The 27713-nt window shown below is 36.8% G+C and overlaps 2 protein-coding genes across 7 annotated transcripts in view; one reads left to right on the forward strand and one right to left on the reverse strand.

The window, feature by feature from the left end:
- INTS13 (integrator complex subunit 13) overlaps positions 1 to 9343 on the reverse strand; it is a 37261-nt gene extending 27918 nt beyond the window's left edge. Inside the window, exons 1-3 of one of the 2 annotated variants that reach the window (XM_007119154.4) lie at positions 8807 to 9343; positions 7584 to 7819; positions 5134 to 5208 (exon numbers count right to left, since the gene is read on the reverse strand). In XM_007119154.4, coding sequence (XP_007119216.2) covers positions 5134 to 5208; positions 7584 to 7808 — 300 coding nt within the window. In that variant the 5' untranslated portion in view covers positions 7809 to 7819; positions 8807 to 9343. Of the gene's footprint in view, positions 1 to 5133; positions 5209 to 7583; positions 7820 to 8412; positions 8432 to 8806 lie in introns of those variants that run through there. The other variant, XM_028491113.2, reaches the window with a different exon arrangement.
- A 152-nt stretch (positions 9344 to 9495) lies between these two features.
- The window catches only part of FGFR1OP2 (FGFR1 oncogene partner 2), a 31509-nt gene continuing 13291 nt past the window's right edge, over positions 9496 to 27713 (forward strand). Inside the window, exons 1-4 of one of the 5 annotated variants that reach the window (XM_028491116.2) lie at positions 9497 to 9745; positions 18636 to 18740; positions 22818 to 22954; positions 25257 to 25374. In XM_028491116.2, coding sequence (XP_028346917.1) covers positions 22820 to 22954; positions 25257 to 25374 — 253 coding nt within the window. In that variant the 5' untranslated portion in view covers positions 9497 to 9745; positions 18636 to 18740; positions 22818 to 22819. The other 4 variants (XM_028491115.2, XM_007119153.4, XM_007119148.4 and 1 more) reach the window with 4 other exon arrangements.

The following is a 27713-nucleotide window of genomic DNA, read 5'->3' on the forward strand; positions in this document are numbered from 1 at the left end:
TTAGGAACAAGACAAGGTTGTCCACTCTCACCACTATTATTAAACATAGTTTTTGAAGTTTTAGCCACAGCAATGAGAGAAGAAAAAGAAATAAAAGGAATCCAAATCGGAAAAGAAGAAGTAAAGCTGTCACTGTTTGCAGATGACATGATACTATACATAGAGAATCCTAAAGATGCTACCAGAAAACTACTAGAGCTAATCAATGAATTTGGTAAAGTAGCAGGATACAAAATTAATGCACAGAAATATCTGGCATTCCTATACACTAATGATGAAAAATCTGAATGTGAAATTAAGAAAACACTCCCCTTTACCATTGCAACAAAAAGAAAAAAGTATCTTGGAATAAACCTACCTAAGGAGACAAAAGACCTGTATGCAGAAAATTATAAGACACTGATGAAAGAAAAACTGGACAGGTACATGTAAAAGTATGAGATTAGAACACTCCCTAACACCATATACAAAAGTAAGCTCAAAATGGATTAAAGACCTAAATGTAAGGCCAGAAACTATCAAACTCTTAGAGGAAAACATAGGCAGAACACTCTATAACATAAATCACAGCAAGATCCTTTTTGACCCACCTCCTAGAGAAATGGAAATAAAAACAAAAAAATAGCTAAAACACACTTGAAAAAGAACAAAGTGTGAGGACTTTGCTTTATATATGCATAAAGATACGCTGGAAGGACCCATTAAAAACTCATAGTGGTGGGGATAAATAGTGATGTGCTGGTAAACCAGTGCTCCAAAGGGAAAAAAAAAACCCTAATTTGTAGTGTTTGCCAATATCTATGGTTAAGTACTCCCATGATCGCTACTTTCAAGCTTTCACTGAATGTAAAGTTGATAGGAGATGCACACACTCAGCTCTCCCAAGTTGGTATAACCAGGCTCTAGCACACCACTAACTGGAACAGGGCATGAGTGGGAAATTTTTCAAGGCTTAGCTTTTACACACACACACACACACACACACACACACACACACACACACACACACGTATACATGCAAGTACATGTGTAAAATTTATTTTTAAACTGCATAGGTATTACCAATTCATAAAAAGTGATCAAAAATGAAAGAAAAAATACTGTATATATAGGACTATAAAAAGTCCCTGGTACATAAGAGAAAAAATAAAAAGCTGCTTTTTAGGACAGGGGTGTTGTGGTCCTGGGAAAGCAGCAGAAAGCTTAACTTTTGGAGTCAGATAACTATGGACTGAAATTCTGCCTCTGACTTTTAATACTGTGTGACCCTGGTTTATCTCTCTGAGCTTTTTTCCTAATCTGAAAGTGAAACTAATAATAGAACCTGTGCCACATTAGTATGATACTTTCAAACTTTATTTAATTTAGCCAACAAAAACAAGACCAAAACTCCTGAAATCTGATAAATTTTTTGTAATAAGATCTACAATGTAGAGGATAGAGTCACGTGCTGTAACAGAAAGAGCCCTGGACTCAGGTATGCAAGTCAAACTACCTCTGGCACCTGTGGGCTTCAGTTCCTTCACCTGCACAAAGAAGGAGTCAAAGCAAAAGATGTCTACAATCCTTCCAGCCCAAACATTCTTCAACCAATCTACTTCAATTGCTTCTCATGATCAGTCACAATAACTAGAGGAAGGTGTGACACAGATAACCAAAGCTAAACGTTAAATGTGTTTACACAGACAAGGTTATACATAATTTATACAAAATGTCAATTATTTTATATCATCTTATACATTAGGGATTTGCTATATAGTTGCCTTCACACCTGGAGTTTCCCCTTCTGTTCATAATCTAAAAGCAATGCGTGTGATATAATATGCCTTCACCTGCAGAAAGCAGAAGGAAGCAGTAACTCTCGTATCATCAGTATAGCTCCCATTATTAAATGCATACCTCTTACTGCACTGCAGAGGTGCAGTAACGAAAATCTATTCAAATTTGTACTTATTTTTATTTATACACAACTAGAGAAGCTTCAGGCTTCTTTCACAGTACCTCTTGAAAGAACAAAGCAGAATACATGCTATTTCAAAAAGATAGTACAGGGGGAATGTATGGAATCCTTAATATTTTTTCAAGCAATGAAAGAATAAAGAAAATTCTGGAGTGATATACATGCAAAGCCAAGCCAATAAAAGCCCCCCCTTCAGTGAGTTACCTCAAAAGAAAAAAAGGTTAGATATGTTTACATATTATAATATTAATCACAACATTTTAAGACCAAACATCGTAAGAAACACATTTTCATTAAAACACATTTGGATGGGATTATTTCCACTAAAGGGCATCCATTAACAGAAAAATTTTAACATGAAATAGTTCATATAATGTATTCAAATATTTCACTAATGCCTGTCTCTCATGTTCATATTCATCAGTGAAGGACCTAATAGACCTGAAGTCTTCTATCCACCTAAACGACAGAAAAGAATGTAATCTACCATCTACCACAAATTCAATAGCCTTAGACACATGTTTAAAAAGCATAAACTTGATGAATTGAGCATGGGTTTATTTCTGCTCCTTAAAACTCCACTAAAACTGTAGTAAAGGAATTTAATTTAAAAAAGCAAACACCAAAGGGGGGGAAAAAATCCCATAAACCCACAAAGATGAAGAGAATGGAGGAGGAGACAAGAGAACAATCAAGAGATGTCAGCAAGAATGTATGAAAATGGATGGAGGAATGGTAATGGATTTAGCAAGACTGAATAAACTGAAATCTAAGTGCCTACAGGGGAAAAAGGCAAGATGATATGCCTTTCAGAATCCAGGAGAAGTTCAGGAACTGGAGGCATCAAGTACCACATAAAGCAAGGATGAGGCAAGATACTGAAAACTGAATGACTTGAAGCCAGTATAAGGAACAACTTGACTCCCAATCTTACTCACACCCTATCCATGCAGTGACTCCCTCTTCCTGATCCCCCCAGATACAGAATCACAGTCCTTGGAGGAAATGAACCAGAGAGGTACCAAGCATGGATACCACAAAGCACAGCAGAGTGTCAGGGGAAGACACTAGACCAGTGCTGCCCAAAAGAACTTTCTCTGATGATGGAAAAGTTCTATAACTGTGCTGTACAGTAGCCACTATCCACATGTGGCCTACTGAGTGTTTGAAACATAGCTAGTGCTACAGAGAAACTGGATTTTTAAACTGCATTTAATTTTAATTAATTTAAATTTAAATAGTAGCTATTTGATAGCTAATATTAGCTACATATGGCTAGTAGCTACTATATTGGACAGCACAGTACTAGACCAAAAACAGAAAGACTGAGTGAAAGTTCACCTACTGGATGGTAGAACCTACCCTCTCCCCTGGCTCCCAGAAGGCTGACAACCAAGTTTATAGCATACAGGTGGAAGAGTGGAAGATCTTCTCTGGAGACCCTGAGAAGTCCTGGAGAGACAATCTGTGTACTCTGACATCTGGAGGCCTCCCAGAAAAAACAACTAGATTAAATCATGATGAAGGCCAGTCAGCAATACCTACTTCACACCATGCAGATCTTCTAACGTGCTGTTTAGTGCCCTGCTTTTAAATAAGGTTGCATAGCTAAATATCAGTAGGCATTTAAGAAAAGCCTCAACATGAAAAGAACACTTGAAAACACAAGTAGATCAAAAGAAAACTTCAAATAAACAAATACCTTTGGATTAAAAAATTACACCCATAAAACAAGAAAAGGATATGACAAAAATGGACATAATTAGAGCGTAAGTAAAAGTTCTTAGAAATTAAAAATAAGATCAAATAAAAAGTTCCATATAAGGATTAAAAGGAAATAGGTAAAAGGCCCAGAAAGAACAACAATGGGAGGATCAGTGAGAAAAAGAATAAGGAATTTAATCCAGGAGGTCCAACATCCCATTCATAGGGATTCCAGAAAAACACGGAACACAAAGACGAGAACATTATCAAAGAAACAATAGGGGAAATTTTCCTGAAGAATATAAAGCCTAGCACAATGAATGAGAAAAGACCAATACCAAGGCCAATCATTGAGAAATTTCAGAACATAAAGGGGAAAAGAAAATATTCTTAAAGGTTTCAGAGAGAAATTATGAAGAAAAATGATACTGGACTTCACAACAACACTGGGAGTTATAAAACAGTCGGGTAAGGCCCTCAGAATTCTGAGGAGAAAATTATTTCCAATTTGAAATTTTTATACCTCAAGTATCAATAAACTGTAAGGTAAGTTACAAAAATTCTGGAGGTTATATTTTACCAAAACAAGAGATCACACACACACACACACACACACACACACACACACACACACAAAGCAAGGAGGATGACAGCAGTGCACCAGGCCTAGAAAGCAACCAGTTCAAAGCGCAGCCCAGGACTGCGTTTCAAGAAGTTTTTCAAGGGGGAAAAAAAAAAAGTCAAACTACTAAAATTTTAATATATTAATGATAAGTATATTGAGAAGTTTCACAGAGACATGAGGAAAAGCAGCAATAGATTCTCAGAAAACTAAGCATATTAAAGGGGAAAAAAAGGAAATGATAAATTCCAGGAACATCAAAAAGTTGTACAACAAAGGAAATAACACAGAAGTCAAATCATTGTGCTGTAGACCTTAAACTTATACAGTGCTGTATGTCAACTATATCTCAGTAAAACCTTAATAAAATACAAAACAAAGGAAATAATCGCATATTACTTGGCTTAGCAGTGGATAACACTTTATGTAGACATTATAATGTAAACACGAAATTCTGAATTAACCAAAACTTCTGATATAATATTGAGAAAATCAGGGAAGGGAAGAAGGCAGTGAGAGTGGCATGGGTGAGAGGAACTATAAAAGGTAAATCCTCATCGACAATAATGATAAATAAGGTTTAAATTGAGAATTCTGTAAATAGCAGTAAAAACATGTTATTTAGAAATATGAAGTAAATACTAGATGAGCTAAAGAGTTGAAAGCTTGCTTCTAGAAAGTGGGGAAAGACTGGAAGACAGACAGCTATTTTTCTTTTAGTATTAGTTGGTGTTTTAAAACTATGTGCAAATACTATACCTATTTAAAAAACTAATTATATTTTAAGAAAGTATTACCGGGTCCAGATAATTTTCAAAAATGGCCACAGCTCAAAATCTAAGCATACCTCCTGCAAATTTTGGTCTTCTTGAGTCCAAGAATTTAAAACATGTGCTCCAGAGTCACTCACAATGAAATTCACCTAATAGAGTTCAAAGAAATAATTAGTTTTCAACTCCAAGTCTTCTCAATCACATCATATTTAAAACATTTATTTTATTATAAATACCTTTTAATATATTATATATAACATAAACAAACAGAGAGTGCAGTCTCTAGCTCTGGTTTGCTGATTGACTCATTCACTCATTTTATAGTTACCGAATGCCTAGTACAGGCCAGGTGCTATTCTCAGCACTAGGGATATGGGAATACAGTGATGAATACAACAGTCCTGTTGCTCACAATGTGGGGAAAGCCGGGGTTCCGGGGTGTGATAAGACAGAGGGTAGTGCAGAGAGAATACAAACAAAAATAAATGAACAACATAATTTCAGAGAGTGATAAATGCTATGAAAAAGAAATTGTTTAGCTTCTTTAGGTTGGATGATCAGAGAAGGGCTCTCTACAGAAGTGGCAATTGAGGGAAATCCAAAATGACCAAAAGAAACCAGCCAGGGAAAGGGCTCGAGGTAGAGAATTCCAGGTACAGCAAACAGCAAATGCAAAGACCTCTAGGTGCACACCCTCAAAAGGGTGAAGGTCAGAGTGGGCAGAGAGGTAGGAGATAAGGTCAGAAAAACAAGCAGTGGCCATATAACCTAGAGCATTGAAAGCTAAAAGAATGGATTTGCACTTTATTCTAAATTTTTAAGTAAAGGGACTTCCCTGGTGGCACAGTGGTTAAGAATCCACCTGCCAGTGCAGGGGACAAGGGTTCGATCACTGGTCTGGGAAGACCCCACATGCTGCGGAGCAACTGAGCCCGTGCGCCACAACTACTGAAGCCCGCGTGCCTAGAGCCCATGCTTCACAACAAGAGAAGCCACTGCAATGAGAAGCTCGCACACGGCAACAAACAGTAGCCCCTGCTTGCCACAACTAGAGAAAGCCCGTGCGCGGCAAAGACCCAACGCCGCCATAAATAAATAAATAAATAGCATCCTAATTCTTCCACTGTATCTGTCAAGTTTCTTAAAAAAACTTTTTTTAAGGTAAAATGCAAATAAAATATAGTATCAGGTAAGATGATAACAGTAAGGCTACATTAGAAAATATATCAAATGATGGCTATGTTCCCTTTTGGGAGGAGGGTGAGATTACTTCTTTCGCCTGGACTATATGATCTAATTCATGATCTTTTTTCCTATTATCCATGTAATACTCATTTTGCTTCCCCAGTAAGTTTGATAAGCAGCCTTTTCTCCTAAGACTTACCTGACAAGAACATATTTTACTGGCCACTTTACTCACATTACCTCATTGAAATCTTACAACAATCATAGGAAGGAGGTATTATGCTTACATGGGAGGAAACTGAGGCTTGGAGAGATGAAGCAAAATGATCAAGGTCACACTGCTGGTAGCTTAATGATGCCAGGAGCTGAACCGAAACCTGTGCGCTAAATGACTACATTATGCTTCATCTCATATATACTTTTTTACCTTACATGATGCACAATTTACAGAGGGACTAAAACAATTTATATTTTAATCTGGAACATATCTGAATGTATAATATATATTAGCCTCTCTGTGTTCAGCCTTACTGTTACTGCTATGCCTGTGCCGGTCTATGAACAGGCTAGGTTCCAGCCTATGCTGCTCCAAATGAGACAGAAAGCAAAGCTTCCACTTGTGGGTTAACCAAATGACTTTCCCAAAATAAAAGTTGGCATTCTGAAAACTGAAGATAATTTTCACACTTGGAGTTTCTATCAATCTTCAATTTCTCTTCTTACTGATAAAAACAATTTCCCCTTAGCATTCTTCAGAGCATTCTTTACAATATGGCCAAATCCTGCATCAATTTAGGACACTTTCACTAAAACTGTAAGCAGCCAGGTTCAAATTCTGGTTCTTCCTCTAACTAGCTACATGACTCAGGGCAAATTGCTTCTCCCTACCTCAGTTTCTGCATCTCCAACAAGGCAGTAATAAAGAAGGCTGATATTCAGATGGAACATACCAACACATTCTGACAAAGTGCTTTCAGCCAACATCCCTTCTGCTTAGGCTGGCAACAGTTCTCAGTGATCAGTGTCTGTTCCATTCTGGTTTTATACACTTTGAATACTGTCCCAGTAATTACAGTAGCTACCTCACAGGACTGCTGTAAGAGTTAAAGGAGTTAATACGAAGCACACGTAAGTGCTCCATAATTGTCAGCTGTAATTATTGTTGTTGGCCCCAATTAAATACACATATTAACCCCAAAGGGGAGTTCTACATACTACACTTTTAAAGTAGTAAATAAACAGCTGTAAGTCAAATCTAAAGCAAAGTCATACATAAAAAGTGTAAAAAGCAGTCAAGTACATCCCCCAAATCATGATTTTACTTGTACTTCACACTCACCAGCTTTTTGAAAGGAAATATATCATACATTATTCTACAATATTCCATGGAAGATTCTACTGAGCAAGTCCACAATGATTTAGATATAGGGGCCAAAGGGATGATTCCTTGGGTCCTGTTCTTCACCAGCATATCAAACTCGACATGCTGTCTGCATGATTCTGCCATGTAAGGGCAGTGATCCACAACAAATACTGTTTTATGAGATTCAGAAAAAATCTTCATTTTGTTTTAACCTGTAATGGATAAAATATATTAGCCAAACATCTTATACATAACATTTAATATCTTAAATTATTTCTAACGAATGCATCTTTTCCTCAAGATTTGACAGGGAACATGAATAATCAGTAGTCAAAGAAATTTATCGAACAAAGGACAAGATTTAATGAGGTCATGACCAGAAAGTAACAATTCAAGCGATGAGCTACACCACATTCACCTGTCATTCTACCAGACACAGGCAGATTATAATACATGCAGATATTTTTTGCTTTTGGAATGAACGTAAATTTGCCAGAAAAAAACATTTTTACAAATAATCGTACTTGTTTCCCTTACATAATACCAAACAAAATAAACGACAAACACTCTTCAAACACACTTTTGATGATCCTTGCTAATTGACATCAATCAAATATAAACCCCTAAAGTAATATAAGTCAGCATTTGGGGGCTTCCCTCCAAAAAGATCTCAAGACTTCTGAAAATGGGTGGGGACTGGGGAGAAAGAATGAACTGGAAAGAGTGACAACAAAAGGGAAGCTCAAAACATAACAAACATCTCCTAAAATAACTGCATACCTGGTCTTCGCATTAGGATACAGACCTCAAATTCACACTCTCCACCTTAGCTTCTGAAACACCACGGTAATTCATCATGTAGAACAGAAAAATTTAGGTGCTACCATCACATGGTGGGAAGGAAGAACTTTTGAAACTTTTTCTTATAAGAACTCCCTTGCTTCGCTAATAAAATCTTACACTGAATAGAAAATCCACATTCGAAAAGCACACGGTAAACACAGCAGAAGTGTTCACTAAAACGAACCGACTTTTTACAATCCAGCTGTTTTCTTCTCCTGCTTTCAAATGCATTTCCTCTTCATGCAAAACTCTTCTTTGAGAAACCTAGACACACTCTGCTGGAAACTGGGGTGGGGGGGGTGGGGGGAGTACAAGGTGAGTGGATAAGGAAGACCTCAGGATCGAGGTTCGCTTACTTTCGTGCCTGGTCCTGCAGTGAAAACGAACAGAGGCTATGCACCACAGCCTCTCTGGAAAAGGCTGCTGGCTGGGTGGGGAGGGTCAGCGCACAGTCAGGAGTGTCTGGTACCAAAGACAGGGGACTACGCTTTCCCCGCTCATCTCCTAACACACCAGTCCTTCCGAGGCTTCCTAAATACAAGAGCGCGCGCGCCTGCGCGTGAACACAAACACTCACACACTCGGACTGGCGCGTGCGCAAAGCACTCTTCGGCAGCCCCGCCAAGCTGCCCTTCCCCCTCTGCGGGCCAGACGCCCAGGTCTCTAACAGGAAGAGGGCGGAGCCAAGAAAAAAATGCCTCCGACCCTCAAGCTTTTCTACCCCCTAATTTTCCAGTCACCCATTGGGAGAACTGATCCGGGCGACCTAAGAGCCTCCCCAACGGCGAAATACCAACCACAGCACCGGCTAACCGTGCTACGGTCCCCTAAGCGCAAGGCCCGCCCACCAGATCTCCCCTTCTCCGTCTCTCCACCCAGGCCCGTTTCCCCTAGCAAAATTCGCGAGACTTTGCGAGAGGCCGAGAGAAAGCTTGAGCGTGGATTAATGGGGAGGCCCGCCCCTACCTCTCGCGCATGTCAGCTAGAGTCCTCAAAAAAAATCTCTGGGCTCTGCCCCCACGGTTACGCGAGGAAGGAAATCTCGCGAGGTTGAAGCGCTCTGAGAGCGCTGGTCGGAGGCGGTGAACGGAGGTTTTCCCTTGGCCAGTGATGGGGCTGAGCCCCCCTGATTCCCCCAGGCCACCCCTGCACTGCCTCTGCTTGGTTCTGCGTCTGCTCGCTGAAGAAGCTGAACAGGCAAGAGGAGTCTCTTCCCCTGGGTGCATAGGTCCCCGTTGGCCGAGGCTTTGAGTCCTAACCGCCACAGCTGACGGCTGCGAGGGATTGAGACCAGAGTAAGTGGAATCAATCCAGGGACCAGAGCGGGCATAGGGAGTCGGAAGCTTTCTTCCCCGATGGTGCTTTGCACCACCTCTTAAACTACCGGCTGCCAGTTCCTGGGCGCGGTACTTCCTCTCCTTGTTCAGCTCTGAGCACCTCTTTCCGGAACTGAGGTGCGGAAAGTTCGATGAAAAGCCTTGGCCCTAACCCTGTGGACACACCTTCCCTCTCTGTTTTCTTCCTGCCTAACCCACCTGGGAGCTCACCGTTTGTGGGGCTGGGTTGGGGGTGGTCGGCAGGGATCCAAAAGGGGTCCTTTTCAGTTTTCAATTTACCTCTTTGCATATAACATGGAGAACCATTGCCTCTTTCTTGAAACTGCCCTCCAGGAAATATTACTCTTTTCCTGGTACTCTTCATGGATAACCATACTCTCTGGAAACTGCCCTCTGAAGAATCCTACTCATTTCTTCGTTTTCTTCCTGCCTTTTTTATGTATCCCATCTCAGATAATGGTACCGGTGTCCATCCTGCTGTCCAAACTAGGAACCTAAGGCTTATCCTTGACTGTGTATTTCCACTTACACTGCACGATGCTATTTCTTTTTCTTTCACCAGATGATTTCCCCACCATCATCCTTCCCTAGAGTTACCATTCTGAAATACAAATCTGTTCATATCAATACTTTCTTTAAGCTTTTTGAATAACCGTATTGCTGACAGAATTAAGTCCTAATTGTTAAGCATATCACTTAGGACCTTATACTGTCTGTTCCAATCCATTCTACCTTTTTCGTCTTATTTTGCCTCTCCTCCAAGTACTTCAATACCCAGTCATGCCAGACCGCTGGATGTTTCTCCAAACATGCAAGCACTTTCACAACTCTGTGCCTTTGTATGTGCTGTACCATCTGTCTTGAATGCTTACTCTTCCTTTTTTTTTTTAACCAACTTTCAAGATCCAATTCATAGTCCATTGTCTTCTCAGGCTCAGATGATATTGATAGTACCACGGTGTTCCCAAAGCACTTGAGACGGTACTTCTGCAGTATTTCTTAGGTTGTATAACATTATTTGTTTAAGCATCTGTTTCTTGTGCCAATTTGAGCTTGAACCTGGGATCACGTCTTATTCATCTTTGTAACAAAAGTTAGACCAATGCTTGGCACATAGCAGGCGTTATAGTTCTGAAGATTCACCATAGGAGTAGGAGTCCTTAGCATCCTTAAAAGTGTAGAATTTTAGAGCCAGAGGAACCTTGTATATTAGCTGAAAGCACCCTGACCTGTTTTGAATATGAGGAACCCTGTACCACCAATACACAAGTAATTGTACTTTTAGTATCTGTTAGTTGAGATTGTGCATAGTGGCAAAAAGACTATTATGCTTTTAAATGCTTTTGTATTTTATTATTACTAGTCTCTATTAAAAATAGTGGGCTATATATGTGAGAGAAATATTTAGACTACAGACCATGCTTGGTATATGTACATCCATGCAGCCCTTCCAATGATTCCTTGCCCATAGGTTAGAAATAACTGGTTTAGATTAAGTTAGGTCCTTCTTGAATTGTCATACCTGTTTGAACATACAGGTGTATGCAACTTATATTTAGCCACAATTCCAAGGTAATGTATAATTTAAAAAAAATTCTCCTGTGTCCTTACTTTCAGATTGTTTCTTCTAACTTTAAAAATTCATTTTCTTCATAAAGCAGCTTCATAAAACTCCAAGCATGTGTTCATTCCATCATTTTCAAGGACAGTGAAAATTTTTTGTGCTTTCAGATACAGTGCTATGTCTGTATAAGATGCTTTTTAAAAATATGTCATTTATAATTTACATGTTTTCTTTCTTGATCTCTTTATAAGTTTCTAAGAAAGCCATAACTAGGACTTTTTATATTTCCATATGTGTCAGTTAGTATTATCTACTAATTAACTTTAGGGGCACCTGCCTGAACAATAAAAATTTTTAAACTAGACTGTTGACATTGATAGACACACCTGTGGTATGTCAGCGGTCACAGTATTTCTGTGTAGTTCCAGCTATAGGGTAATGGATTTGTGGATAAAGGAGAAAGAAGAGTGGTTTGAATTTCTTTAAATTTTTCTTAACCAAAATCTAAAACTAACAGCTGGCAGTTTCTGTCTCGGGTGGGTGGTGGTTTCTCTTTTATCAGCAGCACAATGTTCTGAACCCTCTGCCAGGAGTCTGACTGCGAATGTCTTTGGGTGGTAAAGTGGGTGAGAATGTGGCTAAATGTGGAGGGCGGGGAACTGCTTAAAAAAAATTTTACCTGTAATATGAACCTACCTATAGAAGATAATGTAAGTAAGTACACTAGTTAAGTGTGACTAGTTAAGACATGCTCTCTAAAAATAGATAAATTGAGAATATCTTTTTTTTTTTAACTGGAGTCTTTTAAAATTAAAACTTGTTAGAGAATGTGGAAAACAATCTTCCTCACACTCCAGTTAGCAGCCAAACAGTGCGGGGAAAAGCACAATGGTTTTCAAAAAAGGTGGCAAAGTAAATGCATATTATAAAATATTTTAAACTTTTCTGTGGTTTTACATACAGGAAATGAACATGCAGATTCATAGAAACTTTGTGTCACTGTTTTTCTGAAATGCTAATAAAGGTATGCTTTTAATTACCTGCTATTTGTAATTCCTTTCCCTGAACAGGTATGTTTTTATAGTTACGAAACAAATTTCAAATGTAGTTCATTTTGATAGTAGTATTTCATTATGCAATCTAGAGAATGTTTTTTAAAGTGGATGTTAATTCTAGTTTCAGAAAGCCTAAGTGGTCTCCTTAAACAAAATTCAACTGAGTAAACTTTAAAAATCTTATTGGCTTTGTTCAATGACTCATGAATCAGGCTGCATCCCATCTAGTAGAAAGTAGTTCCAAGGAGCTGTACAAAATGAAAGACTTTTATAGGAGAAAGGACAAGGAAGTTATACTAACAAAAAGCAGATTGGTTGGGACAAGGTCACTTTCCTTTAGGGGACGGCAGGGGTCTGTCAGACAAATTACTTCACAGTGATTCCTGATTGACAGATTTAAGGTTCCATTTCTGGAAGAGGCCAAAACTGGAAGTTAAGTCTTGGTTTGGTGATGTGGGGCTTAGCATAAGTGACATGGCATTTGGGGGCCTGTTTTCTTGTTTTTAACAGTCTTATAATTAACTGTGATGGCTGGTTAAAATAGGTACTAGGCTTTTATTGGTTATGCAGAAAAATATTAAAAATTTGATATTTTTTCATCTTCATTTACACTTCCATTTATTTTCTATTGCTGGTTTGAAATGCAATTTATATAATATTTTGGAAGTCTCATTGGTGGAGTAGGGTCAAGAAATTTGCTTTGTTTTTCCTGGTTTCCACCCAGGAGACCAGGATAGTCTTTATATAGGTAAAAGCAAACAGGGCCCTGGAGAGCCATCTTGGCTCATTAATATCCACTAGACTGGGGGTCAGAAGTTCTATTTCTGGTACTAGCTTGGCTCCTTCCTTGCTACCTGGTGCTGTCAGTCAGCTCCTTACCTTTGAAATCCTGAGTCTATTTCCTCATTGATAAAATGGAAATAATAGTTATCCCAATGAGCAAGATTCAGTGTAAGGTTGTATCACTCAGGCTCAGAAAGCTACCAACAGTTGGAATTAATTAAAATTATTACCTAGCGGTTTGATTTTACTCTGGAGTGCTCTAGAGGTCCATTTAGATTGAATTAGGTTGGAGAAAAGGCTAATACACTTTTGAAGAAGGAAAAGATGACTTGCCATATCAGATAGCAAGAGTTATTTTACAACTGTGACAGTTGAGGCAGCGTATTGATGTAAAGATAGATAATAGATCCAGAGGTAGAATAGAGAGCTCAGAAACATACCCATACATTTATTGAAAAAACATACAACAGGTGTGGCATTACAATTCAGTGGGGGAAGAATGTACTATACAATAAATGGGAACTGGCGCAACTAGTTGTCCGCATGAGGAAAGGAAAATATAGTTAGATATCTTCCTTATACCACGCATGCAAATAAATAGCAGATGAATTAAAGACAAAGGCAAAACCTTGGGGACAGATAATGATTTTTTTTTAAGTTTTCAAATTAACGTAGTATGCCCTTTTTTGCAATATAGTTCTATTCATTTTAACATGTATACAGATTCCACTGCAATCAGGATACAGAATTATGCATTATTTCAGAATACTCTCTTGTGCCACACCCTTCTCCCCCACCCCCATGCCCACTCCCACTCCCAGCTCCTGACAACCACTGATCTCTTACGTACCCTCTTATCTACCGCTGTGGTTTTGTCCTTTGGGCAGTGCCAGGTAAATGGAAGCAGTATATAACCTTTTGAGATTGTCTTCTTTCACTCAGTCAGCATAATATTTTTGAGATTCATCTATGTTGTTGCCTGTATCAGTGCTTCATTCCATATTATTGCTGAGTAGTATTTCATTGTATGGATGGTATGTACTGCAGTTTGTTTATCTACTCATTTCTCTACAGTAAATACCCAGAATTGGTATTCCTGGGTCATATGGTAGAATACATTTAATTTTTCAGAAACTGCTAAACCATTTTCCAGAATAACCATGTTATTTTTAATTCTCACCAGCATTGTGTGAGAATTCCGTGCCAGCATTTGGTATGTCAATGCTTTCTATTTTATCCATTTTAATAGGGGTGTAGTGGAGCTCATCATGGATTTAATTGCTTTTCTTTAATGGCTAATGATGTTGAATATCTTTTCATGTGCTTTTTTTGCCCCCGTATATTTTTTTGGTTAAGTGTTAAAGTCTTTTGCTCATTTGTAAAAATTGGATTATTACCTTATTGTTAGTTTTGAGAGGTTTTTATGTATTCTGAATACAAGTCCTGTGTCAGATACGTGATTTGTATCTTCTAGTCTATAGCTTGTCTTTTCAGACTGTCTTAACAGTGTTTCCCAGAGCAAAACTTTCTAATTTTGATGACGTCCAGTTTATTGAATTTTCCGTTTTTGAATCAAGCTTTTGGTATCATGTCTAAAAAGTGTTTGCTTAGCCCCAGGTCACAAAGATTTTCTCCTGTTTTTTCTTCTATAAGTGTTACCATTTTTCATTTTACATTTAGATCTATGGTCCATTTGGAGTTAATTTTTGTGAAAATTGTAAGAATTACTTCAGGGTTAACTTGTTGGCATGCAAATGTCCAGTCTCCCAGCACCATTTGCTGAAAAGGCTATCCTTTCTCCTTTGACTTGCCTTTACACCTTCTTCAAAAATCAGTTGGTCGTGTTTCTGTGGGCTTATTTCTGGACTCTGTTCTGTTTTATCTGACTGGCTCTGCCAATACCATGCCATCTTGACTGCTATAGCTTTATAGTAAGTCTTAAAATTTAGAAGTGTGATTTCTCCAATTTTGTTTTCAAAATTATTTTGGCTATTTGGTTGAATTTGCCATTGAAACCACTTGAGTCTAGAGATTTTTGGCAGAAGATTTTTAACTACAAATACAATGTTTTTAATAGTTGTAGGACTATAGAATAGTTACAGGTATTTAATAGTTATAGCTATAATAATTATTACTAATAGTTGCATCTTGTATGACTTTATGTAGTTTGTGGTTTTTAAAGAATTTGTCCATTTCATCCAATTCATGTGTATGAAATTTATTATTGTATTCACTTATCCTATTAATGAATTAGGAGTCTGCAGTGATATCCCTTCTTTCATTCCTGACATTGGTAATTTATGTCCTCTCTCTTTTCTTCTTGGTCAGTTACGCTAGAGGTTTATCAACTTTTTTTGCTTTTTCAAAGAACTAGTTTTTGGTTTCATTGTTTTTTTTTCTGTTGTTTTCCTGTTTTCAATTTCATTAACCTCTGGTCTTTTATTATTTCCTTCTTTCTGTTTACTTTGTGTTTATTTTGCTTTTCTTTTTTTTTTTTTTTTTTTTTTTTGGTACGTGGGCCTCTCACTGTGGTGGCGCCCAGCCGCTCCACGGCATGTGGGATCTTCCCGGACCGGGGCACGAACCCCTGTCCCCTGCATCGGCAGGCGGACTCTCAACCACTGCGCCACCAGGGAAGCCCCAATTTTGCTTTTCTTTTCCTTATTTCATAAGGTTGAGGCTTAGATAATTGATTTGATCTCTTTCTAGTTTTCTTATGTAAGCATTTAATGTATAAATTTCCTGCTTTACATGCATGCCAAAATTTTGATATCTTGTATTTAGATCAAAATATTTTCTAATTTCCAAAAAGACTTTCTTTTTGTCTCATGGATTATTTATGTGTTGTTTAATTTCCAAATATTTAGAGATTTTGTCTCTTTGTTATTTATTTTAGTTTAATTCCATTATGTTCAGAGAACATAATTTGTATGACTGCAGTTCTTTTAAATTTGTTAAGGTTTGTTTTTTGACCCAGGATATACTCTATCCTAGTGAATGTCCCATGTGTACTTAAAAATAATGTGTATTCTGCTGTTGTTGGTTATAGTGTTTTATAAATATCAATTCAGTCTACTTAGTTGATGGAGTTTGTTCATTTCTTCTATATCGTTGCTGATTTTCTGTGTACTAGTTCCATCAGTTACTGAGAAAGAAGTTTTGAAGATTTCAGCAGTAAGTGAGGATATGTCTATTTTTTTCAGTTTTTATTTGATTTTGAAGCTCTCTGGTTAGGTACATATATATTTAGGATACTTATGTGTTCTTGGTGAGTTGGCCCTTTTATCAACTATGTATTGCCCCTCTTTTATCCCTGGTAATTTTCTTTTCTCTGAAGTCTAATTCATCTAGTATATTTTTAAAATAAATTTGTTTATTTTTGGCTGTGTTGTGTCTTTGTTGTTGTGTGCAGATTTTCTCTAGCTGCAGCAACGGGGGGCTACTTTTTGTTGTGGTGTGCAGGCTTCTCTTGTGTAGCACGGGCTCTAGGTGTGCGGGCTTCAGTAGTTGTGGCATGCAGCCTCAGTAGTTGCGTCTCGCGGGCTCTAGAGCACAGGCTCAGTAGTTGTGGCGCATGGGCTTAGTTGCTCCGCAGCATGTGGGATCTTCCCGGGCCAGGGCTTGAACCCGTGTCCCCTGCATTGGCAGGTGGATTCTTAACCATCGCGCCACCAGGGAATTCCCTCATCTAGTATTAATATAACCACCAGCTCTTTTTTTTAAATATAATACCTTTATTGAGATACAATTTCACATACCGTAATATTCCATCATTTAATGTGTACAATTTGATGGTTGTTTTGTATATTCACAGAGTTGTGCAACCATCACCACAATCACTTTTGGAATATTTTCTTCACTCCAAAAAGCTATGCCCATTAAGTCACTACCCATTCCCCTTATCTTCCCCCTCTCCCTTTGACCCTAGACAAATCAGTAATCTACTTTCTGCCTACATGAATATGCATCTTGTGGACATTTCATGTAAATGGAATCAAAATATGTGCTCCTTTGTGACCAGCTTCTTTCACTTAGCATAATTTTTCAAGTTTCATCCATTTTATACCTTATATCAGTACATCATTCCTCTTTCTTTGGGGTCAAAAAATATTCACTGTATCACATTTTATTTATTCATTTTTCAGTTGTTGGACATTAGGGCTATTTCTACTTTAGAGCTATTATGAATAGTGTTGCTATGAACATTCATGTACAATTTTCTGCAAGGACATGTTTTCATTTTCTTGGTGTGTATCTAGGAGGAGAATTGCTAGATCATGTGTTTAACCTTCTGAGGAACTGCCAGACTGGTTTCCAAAGTGGCTGCACCATTTTACATTCCAACCAGCAGTCCGTGAAAGCTCCAAATTCTCTACATCCTAGCCAACACTTACTATCTTTTTTATTATATAGCCAGCCTAGTAGATATGAAGTAGAATCTTTTTATTTTGATTTGCAGTTCCCTGATGGCTAATCATGTTGAGCACCTTTTTGTGTACTTATTATTAGTACACTGGCTTTCTTTTGATTGGTGTTTATATAGTGTGTCTCTTTCCATCCTTTTACTTTTAACCTACCTATATCATATTTGAAGTGAGTTTCGTGTAGACAACATATAATTGGGTCCTGTTTTAAATCCTAATTAAAGAGTTAGATTATCAGACTGCATGTTCTAATGTGTTTAGAACATTTATATTTAGTGTAGTTATTAATATGTTTGTATTTAGATCCACCATCTTATTAGTTTTCTGTTTGTATCCTCAGTGTTTTGTTCCTTCCTTTCCCCTTTTCTCCTTCTTTTGGGTTATTAAAATGTTTTATTCATTTTAATTCATTTGTTAAGATTTTGACTCTTATCTCCATACTGCTTTTTTTAGGGATTTCTCTAGTATTACAATATATGTTTGTTTACAATTGACATTTTATTTCAAATGAGATGTTGAAACATTATAGTATAGGTCCATTTACCCTCCCCGTTTATGTTGTAGTTATATATTACATCTACATAAATTGAAAATTCCATCACAAAAGTTATAGCTTTTGTTTTCAAATATCAGACATTTTAAAGCACTCAAAAAGAGAGTAGTCTATTATTTTTATCAAGATATTTATGATTTCTCTTGCTCTTCCTTTATTCCTGATACTCTAAGTTTCCTTCTGCTATCATTTTGCTTCCCTCTGAAGAATTTCCTTTAAAACAAATCTACTAGAAATGGATTCTCTTTCTCTTCATCTGAGAATGATTTTTATTTTACCTACATATATTAAGGGTATTTTCACTGGATATAGAATTATGGGTTGAGAGTTCCATTCTTTAGCACTTTTAACTGGTCTTCCTGATTTCTGATGAAAAATCTACAGTCATTCAAAATGTTGGTTCTCTGTAAGTAATATGTTATTTTTCTCTGGCTGCTTTCAGGATTTTTTCTTTGTCTTTCATTTTCAGAAATTTGATTATGATGTGTCTGAGCTTGGACCTTCTTGGATTTATCCTGTTTGGGGTTTGCTGAGGACTGAGAATGATACAAGCAGAAAGATTTCTGAGAAAGAGGCAAAGTGTTGCATAATTTAAATTCATGAATAACTGATCCAGTTAAATGTTTCTATTTTACCTGATTGACAAGTTAGAATATTCTTGGAAGGACACAAAATATAATAGTATATTAACCATTGTGAGTATTATGGCTTTTCAGTAGGGGACTTTTAAAATCCATCCATAACATAAATAAATATACTATTATTAATACATTGCTCGTATATTTAGGAATGTTATGTAGTCCTAAACCATAGAGAGAGGCAACCCTATAAAATCCACTTGGAGATGTTCAAAACGTCCTTTAGGAATGGTTTTAGTCCTCGCTTCACCTTTTCAGTTTTTCTGGTTACATTTATTTGCAAATAAGGTGTGTACTGGGCCATATCCTCTGCCATCCAAGCAATTTTCCCATCAGTGTTTAATATTGTGGCTAATCTTTTTCTACTGGAATGAGTTAGTGTTCATTCAAGGTTTTGTCTGGTGCTATCAGGTAACCATCCTGATTATGTCAGCTCTTATACTCATGGATTTTATAACCTGATCATCCCATGTTTCTTTCTGGAATTTGGCAGGCCAGATTTTGTGTGTCTGTGATGGAATCTTTGACTTCTCCATGGATTTCTTATGATTTTATTGTTTTACGTGAAACCCTTGCATAGGACTTTTAGTAAAAGTAATGTTTTTATAACTATGTACTTTAAAGTAGTTCGATAGTACCTGTAATATACGATACTAGCTTTAGAATCTTTTTTTTTTTTTACTGTGCATCTCTACCTTATTATTTTAGGTAGCATCAAGCTGTCAAGTAGTTAATGTATTTTTTGTTTTTTAAAGGATATCTGAAGAACTTCCTTGCAGCATTTAAAGAAGTGAATTATTCCAAAAACAATTCAGCTATTAGTGTATGTACTTACTCTTTCATTTTAACCAGTTGCTCTGTCTTAGAGGCCACAGTTAAGTCATTTGATCAGTTTGGCTTCTGGTAAGAAATTGAATTTTATCAGCATGACTGAAGTGCCTGTTATGTATCAAGCCTGATGCACATAACTTTTCATGTTTGATATAAAACCCGTTAACAGTAAAGTCAGGATTTGGTACTAGAGAGTTCAAAGGCTTTGCTTTGGGCTTGGACACTCCTTGAATCATGGGAACACAGTCACGAGATTTTCTTCCAGTAGGTATGATTGTTGGAGTAAGAGTTTTGTACCAGAAATGGTAATGTGAAACGGAGAAAGTAACAACATTTCATAATTATTCCACTAGTAGATGATTTAGGGTGCTTTCATTTAGCAGTTGGGATTTACTACATATGGGAACATTAGGTATAAAGACCTAGTATAAACTCTGAAGATGCTTTGACTAATTTAGTTGAGGCCTGTGATTGCTCTGAGGCAAGGAGGGTGAGCCTTAGCTACTGAATCAAAGCATAGGATTTAATAGGCAGTGGGTCTTTGGTGCCATGTTGTCAAGTTGATACCCCCAGAACACAGCTTAGCTTTTTCATATTCCTTTTTTTTTAAATATTTATTTATTTATTTAGCTATGCAGGGTCTTTGTTGCAGCATGCGGGATCTTTATTTGTGGCATTGCGGTATCTAGTTCCCTGACCAGGGATTGAACCTGGGCCCCCTGCATTGGGAGCCCGGAGTCTTAACCACTGGACCACCAGGGAAGTCCCAACTTCTTCGTATTTCAAAAAGAAAGATTTATGATTATCTGGAAAGATTCCATCTAGATTCAGGGCTCTGTAGATTCCTTTGCCCAGAGAATTGTGGGAGCATGGCTTTTGGGGAGAGGGCAACTTATTGAATTACACACAGTATATGTATTCTCATGTCTAGATCACCTATCATCTGATCATATATAGGAACTTTAGTGCATTTTATTTGGAAACACATCCTATCTATTGTTTGTAGATGTCATGTTGTTACAAAGCATAAGGAGGTATTCTTCTCATAGTAGTCCCAACAGTATCATTTAACAATATCCTAGGTTGGAACCTAGGACTGTCAGAGGCTCCTCATACTTGTTCTATTAAATCAAGATAAACTTTACTTTTCTCAGATCTTTTATAACTTTCTCTAGACTTTGGTTTTTTAATTTTCTTTCACCATCTATTACAACCAGTTATTTTTACTGTAAGACAAATATTTTTTTCTCTTTTTAATTTTTTTTTTCTACAAATAACTTTAAAATTTTACTCTGAAGAATCTGATGTTCTATAGTAGTGGGATTGATGGGAGATATGGAGATATAGTAACTCCCACATAAATAGGAAAGCCATACTATTACCTATCTATAATTTTAGATTATTCCCCTTGGAAGTTTAGAGGAAGGGCAAGGCATTATTGGAGGCTAATGTCTCCCTTGGAGCAGCATCTTAGATAGATTTTGAATGGCTGTTCTTTTGTGTTTTAACCAGTACGAGGCATTGGTTCCTTTAATTGCCCTTTTGCTTGTTGTATTTTGAAGTACGCTTATCTAAATCTCCTAGATATTAGAGGACAAATCTTTTGGTGGTTTTATCTAGAGAGACAGAAATCGTATTAGTTTCCAGCTTAATTCTTAACGCTCTCTGGAAATGTCTAGTCATGAATATTTTCTAGACTGGCAGTTTTACATTTTAATTTATTTTGATTAAATCTTTTTATTCAGCTTTAAACCTGTTTACAATAACAGGACAGTATACCCTTTGCTTCAGCTGTTGGGTACAACCAAGAATACTGTTTGAATGTTTTTTCATCTTTATTTAGTTTACAATTTTGAATCTTTGTTATATAACCTTAAATGAAAGCCTGCTAAAATGGCCTGATGTGTTTTCTTTCCTTCTTTTAAAACGTTACACAGTTGGGTTATTTAAATCTCTTTTGTGCTTACTGCATTTTTCTCTATCTGAGGGGCTAATAATTAACTGAACTATAGTCCAGTGCAGTAGGATCTAACTAAGTCCTACATTCTGTAGCAAATTTCTGTCTTCTTAAACTTGATGAAAATTCTTCATTATAGCCCTTAACTTGGTTCTATACCTGAGTTTTAATTTAATATCTATAGACCTGGCTTCTGGCCTAGTAATTTTACAGTGTAATTTTATTTTTTGAGAAAATCTTGAAGAAAGGGTAGCTTATATAGAAAGTAAGGTGACACTTAGTAGAAAGAGAAAAATTCAAGAATGATAAGTTTCAGAAGGTTAAAGTTTTTGAGAGACATTATTTTAAGATTAAAATTTTGTTTTGAGGTCTCAGCATACCAGTTGAAGAAACTGCAGTAACTATTGGCTGCTTCATGTTTTGCCTCCTAATTTTTTGAGCTCCTTTCATGCATATTAATTATTGATTTTAACACCTCAGAAGTTTCCCATAATGGCCAGTGTTGTTCTAAGTTAAAACTTTCTTTGCCATTCACTAAGGAAAGTGCAAGAGTTAGGATTACAATGCAATTTTATATAAGAAACCAAAGTTCCTCCAGAAGGAGGTTGACACTTGAGCATAGCATGACACATAGAGGCCACTTTGGCTGGTCAGTAGTGTGCATTTGTGAATGGTGTCTCAGGTCACCTGACCAAGCAGAGGCTAGGAAGGGTCTATGGTCAGAGACCTGACAGTCATTGACTGCAGAATAAAGACTAATAAAGTGACCTTTTACACAAATGACAAATGACTTGATAGGGTTTGCCCTTATGAAGAGCACAATTTCTATATAACATAAAATGTATTCATTGGATTTGTACTTTTTTTCCCCACTATAAATTCAGGGTGTTTTAAATACATTCTGATTATGTCTGCAAATCATACATGTATGATCGCACACACACACACACATATATGTGTGTGTATATATATATGTAGTTATATAATTTTATATATTTATACGCATTGTATTTTTTGAATATTATAAATTCACTTTTGAGTTTGTTCTACCTTAACAGAATCAAAACCACAGGTGTTCTTAGATGTTTTTTCTTCCAAGACAGTGAGCAGTCCAGTAACAAATGTAGCTTAAGCATATCTGTGTTAACGTGAAACTAAAATAAGATGCTATGCCAGCTTTGTTTTGAATCTTGATTTTCATTTTTAATTATACATATTCCTTTAGAAATGAGTTGCACAATTGAGAAGGCACTTGCTGATGCTAAAGCCCTTGTTGAAAGACTGAGAGATCACGACGATGCAGCAGAATCTCTGATTGAGCAAACCACAGCTCTCAGCAAGCGAGTAGAAGCTATGAAGCAGGTTTGATGTTTTTCCTTGCTGATTCCATTTTAAAAAAGCAGTCATTGATATTTATGTGTTGCTTGAATTGTAAACTTCTGCTTAATTAGTATTTTATTATTTTTTAATGTTCTCTAAAATTTAAAAGTAGCTTGACTTGTGTGTTTCAGTTTACTTTAGATTGAAATGTAATTGTGTCAAGTTCAACTGGCATGTATATGTGTATATATTCAATATATATTCTGAAACATATAGACTTGATCACTTTTCTGACGCTGATGCACGTTTGAGTTTGGAAAATATATGAATTTTTTAGGTCTAGATACATTTGACAAAGACCAGATAATATCTTTTACTATGTAATTGACACATATTTTGCTCTGTCTCCTATTTTTATAATGTAGAAATATTTTTCTTTATAAGAGTATTTAGGTGGCACTATTTAACAATAAAATAGTTTTTGAAAATGATGCAAAGCAATATCTGGTTTCCACCTTTTGCAGTTACTGCATTTGTACTTGCTACCTTACTTTTCATTTAATGCTGCCAGTTAAAGAAGAAATAAAAAGGGCTTCACTTCTTGTTATCCTTAACTGTTGTATATAAGAACTTTCCAGTGAGCTACTATTTTAAGCCCTCTTTGATAAAGAGTTTCAACTCTAAGAGAATTATAAAATCTCTGATATTATGATGGAAATCACTGGAGGAAAATATATATTCATAGCTTACTCTCTAGAAATGCATCATCCCTTTTGTAAAAGGAAGCAACCCAGGGTTACTGCTTTTAACAGAGCTGCTGAAAATAGTGAAGGAAGTTTACCTACTTTGTTTTGCAACTCTGTTACCCTAAACACATTACATACATCCCTGTCTACCTTGATTCATGCATTCCAGTGAACATATATATCTGGTATTGAGTTGTAAAAAAAAGGGGGTTTGACAACCAGAGTTAAGAACCATACTATAAAGTTTACCCCTTTGAAGAGTGCAGTTCATTGGATTTTAGTATATTCACATGCTGTACAACCATAATTACTATCTAGTTTGAGAACACTTCATTACCCCAAAAGCCCATATCCATTAGTAGCTACTCCCTAGGTCTCGCTTTCCCTGGCCCCTGGAAACCACAAATCTGTCTAGCTCTATGGATTTGCCTATTTTAGACATTTCATATGAATGGAATCATACTATATGTGGCTTTTTGTGACTGTTTTTTTAACGTAATGTTTTCAGGTTTCATCCATGTTGTAGCATGTATCAGTACTTGATTCCTTTTTATTGCTAAATAATATTCATTATAAGGATACAGCACATTGTGTTTATCTGTTCATTGGTTGATGGAAATTTGGATTGTTTCTATTTTTTGGCTATTATGTATACTACTGCTATGAATACTTGTGTGTGTAAGTTTCTATGTGCACATATGTTTGCAATTTTCTTGGGTATATACCTAGTTCAGTTAGAATGGATGGGTCTTATAACTCTATGTTTAACTTTTAGAGCATCTGCCTGACTGTTTTCCAAAGCAGGCACATCATTTTACATTCCCATGAACAGTATATGAGAGCGATTTCTCCACATCCTCTCCAACACTTGTTATTACTTGCTTTTTGATTAAGCTCATCCTAGTCGTTGTGAAGTGGTATCTCCTTGTTACACTGAATTGTATTTCCTGAATGACTAATGATGTTAAGCATCTTTCATGTGCTTATTGGCCATTTGTGTATTTTCTTTAGAGAAATGTCTCTTCAAATCCTTTACCCATTTTTTTCCAGCTTTACTGAGATATACTTGATATACAACATTGTGTAACTTTAAGGTGTACAATATATATTGATATATGTATATTTTGTGAAAAGATTACCTACCACAATGAGGTTAGTTAATACCTCCATCACCTCACATAATTACCGTTTGTGTGTGTGTGTGTGTGTGTGTGTGTGTATACATTTAAGATGTATGCTCTTGGCAACTTCCAAGTATATAATACAGTATTGTTAACTCTAGACACCATGATGTACATTACATCCTCAGAACTTACTTCTTTGCCCATTTTAAAATTGAGTTATTTTTCCTTTTATTGTTGAGTTGTAAGGGTTCTTTATCAAATATACACATATGTGTGTGTGTGTGTGTATATCAGATGCATATACCCTCTAGGCTATCCATATTGTCAAAAAATGCAAGATTTCATGTTTTTATGGCTAACATTCCTCTGTGTGTGTGTGTGTGTGTGTGTGTGTGTGTGTGTGTGTGTGTGTGTGTATATCAGATGCATATTTTTAAATATTTTCTCACATTTTAATAAAAATCTTTTCATTAGTATCAAGAAGAAATTCAAGAACTTAATGAAGTTGCAAGACATCGGCCACGGTCCACATTAGTTATGGGAATCCAGCAAGAAAACAGACAAATCAGAGAATTGCAACAAGAGAACAAAGGCAAGCTATATTATCACTGTGTATAGCAAATCAAAAGAGAACTTTAATCTGCAATTGTACTATCAACTTGGGACCAATTACTATTTTTTAAAATGGGAAAATAAGGAATTCCCTGGTGGTCCAGCAGTTATGGCCCCGCACTTTCACTGCCGTGGGCCCAGGTTCAGTACCTCGTTGGGGAACTAAGATTCCACAAGCTGTGCGGCGTGGTCAATAAATAAATAAACTAATTAACTTAAATAGGAGAATAGCCAGTTAAAATTACTTTTTGACATTTCTAGTCGATTATGCCTAAATCGTAGTTATTGCTCTCTTTTGTAAAACGTCTTCATTGGAGTATAATTGCTTTGCAATGTTGTGTTAGTTTCTGCTGTATAACAGTGAATCAGCTATACATATACATATAACCCTATATCCCCTCCCTCTTGCATCTCACTCCCACCCTCCCTATCCCACCCCTCTAGGTGGTCACAAAGCACTGAGCTGATCTCCCTGTGCTATGCAGCTGCTTCCTACTAGCTATCTGTTTTACATTTGGTAGTGTATATATGTCACTGCCACTCTCTCACTTCATCCCAGCTTACCCTTCCCCCTCCCTGTGTCCTCAAGTCCATCCTCTACGTCTGCGTCTTTATTCCTGTCCTACCCCTAGGTTCGTCAGAACCATTTTTTTCTTTTTAGATTCCATACATATCTGTTAGAATACGGTATTTGTTTTTCTCTTTGTGACTTACTTCACTCTGTATGACACCCTGTGTCCTCAAGTCCATCCTCTACGTCTGCGTCTTTATTCCTGTCCTACCTCTAGGTTCGTCAGAACCATTTTTTTTTTTTTTAGATTCCATACATATCTGTTAGAATACGGTATTTGTTTTTCTCTTTGTGACTTACTTCACGATCAGTGATGTTGAGGATCCTTTCATGTGTTTGTTGGCAATCTGTATATCTTCTTTGGAGAAATGTCTATTTAGGTCTTCTGCCCATTTTTGGATTGGGTTGTTTATTTTTTAAATATTGAGCTGCATGAGCTGCTTGTACATTTTGGAGATTAATCCTTTGTCAGTTGCTTCATTTGCAAATATTTTCTCCCATTCTGAGGGTTTTTTTTTTCATCTTATGGTTTCCTTTGCTGTGCAGAAGCTTTTAAGGTTCATTAGGTCCCATTTGTTTATTTTTGTTTTTATTTCCATTTCTCTCTATATTTCTGTTTTTGTGCCAGTACCATACTGTCTTCATTACTGTAGCTTTGTAGAATACTCTGAAGTCCAGGAGCCTGATTCCTCCAGCTCCGTTTTTCATTCTCAAGATTGCTTTGGCTATTTGGGGTCTTTTGTGTTTCCATACAAATTGTGAACTTTTTTGTTCTAGTTCTGTGAAAAATGCCTTTGGTAGTTTGATAGGGGTTGCTTTGAATCTGTAGATGGCTTTGGGCAGTATGGTCATTTTCACAATAGTTTTCTGGTAGCATCTTTAGGATTCTGTATGTATAGTATCATGTCATCTGCAAACAGTGATAGTTTTACTTCGTTTCTGATTTGGATTCCTTTTTCTTGTCTGATTGCTGTGGCTAAAACTTGCAAAACTATGTTGAATAATAGTGGTGAGAGTGGGCAACCTTATCTTGTTCCTGATCTTAGTGGAAATGGTTTCAGTTTTCACCACTGAGAACGATATTGGCTGTGGGTTTGTCATATTGGCCTTTATTATGTTGAGGTAGGTGGCCTCTATGCCTACTTTCTGGAGGATTTTTATCATAAATTGGTGTTGAATTTTGTCAAAAGCTTTTTCTGCATCTATTGAGATGGTCATATGGTTTTTCTCCTTCAATTTGTTAATATGGTATATCACATTGATTTGAGTATATTGAAGAATCCTTACATTCCTGGGATAAACCCCACTTGATCATGGTGTATGATCCTTTTAATGTGCTGTTGGATTCTGTTTGCTGGTGTTTGTTGAGGATTTTTGCATCTATGTTCATCAGTGATATTGGCCTGTAGTTTTCTTTTTTTGTGACATCTTTGTCTGGTTTTGGTATCAGGGTGATGGTGGCCTCGTAGAATGAGTTTAGGAGTGTTCCCCCCTCTGCTACATTTTGGAAGAGTTTGAGAAGGTTAGGTGTTAGCTCTTCTCTAAATGTTGGATAGAATTCCCCTTGAAGCCATCTGGTCCTGGGCTTTTGTTTGTTGGAAGATTTTTAATCAGAGTTTCAATTTCAGTGCTTGTGATCGGTCTGTTTATATTTTCTCTTTCTTCCTGGTTCAGTCTTGGAAGGTTGTGCTTTTCTCAGAATTTGTCCATTTCTTCCAGGTTGTCCATTTTATTGGCATAGAGTTGCT

The sequence above is a fragment of the Physeter macrocephalus genome, chromosome 6, assembly GCF_002837175.3.
Source record: "Physeter macrocephalus isolate SW-GA chromosome 6, ASM283717v5, whole genome shotgun sequence".
Lineage (NCBI taxonomy): Eukaryota > Metazoa > Chordata > Mammalia > Artiodactyla > Physeteridae > Physeter > Physeter macrocephalus.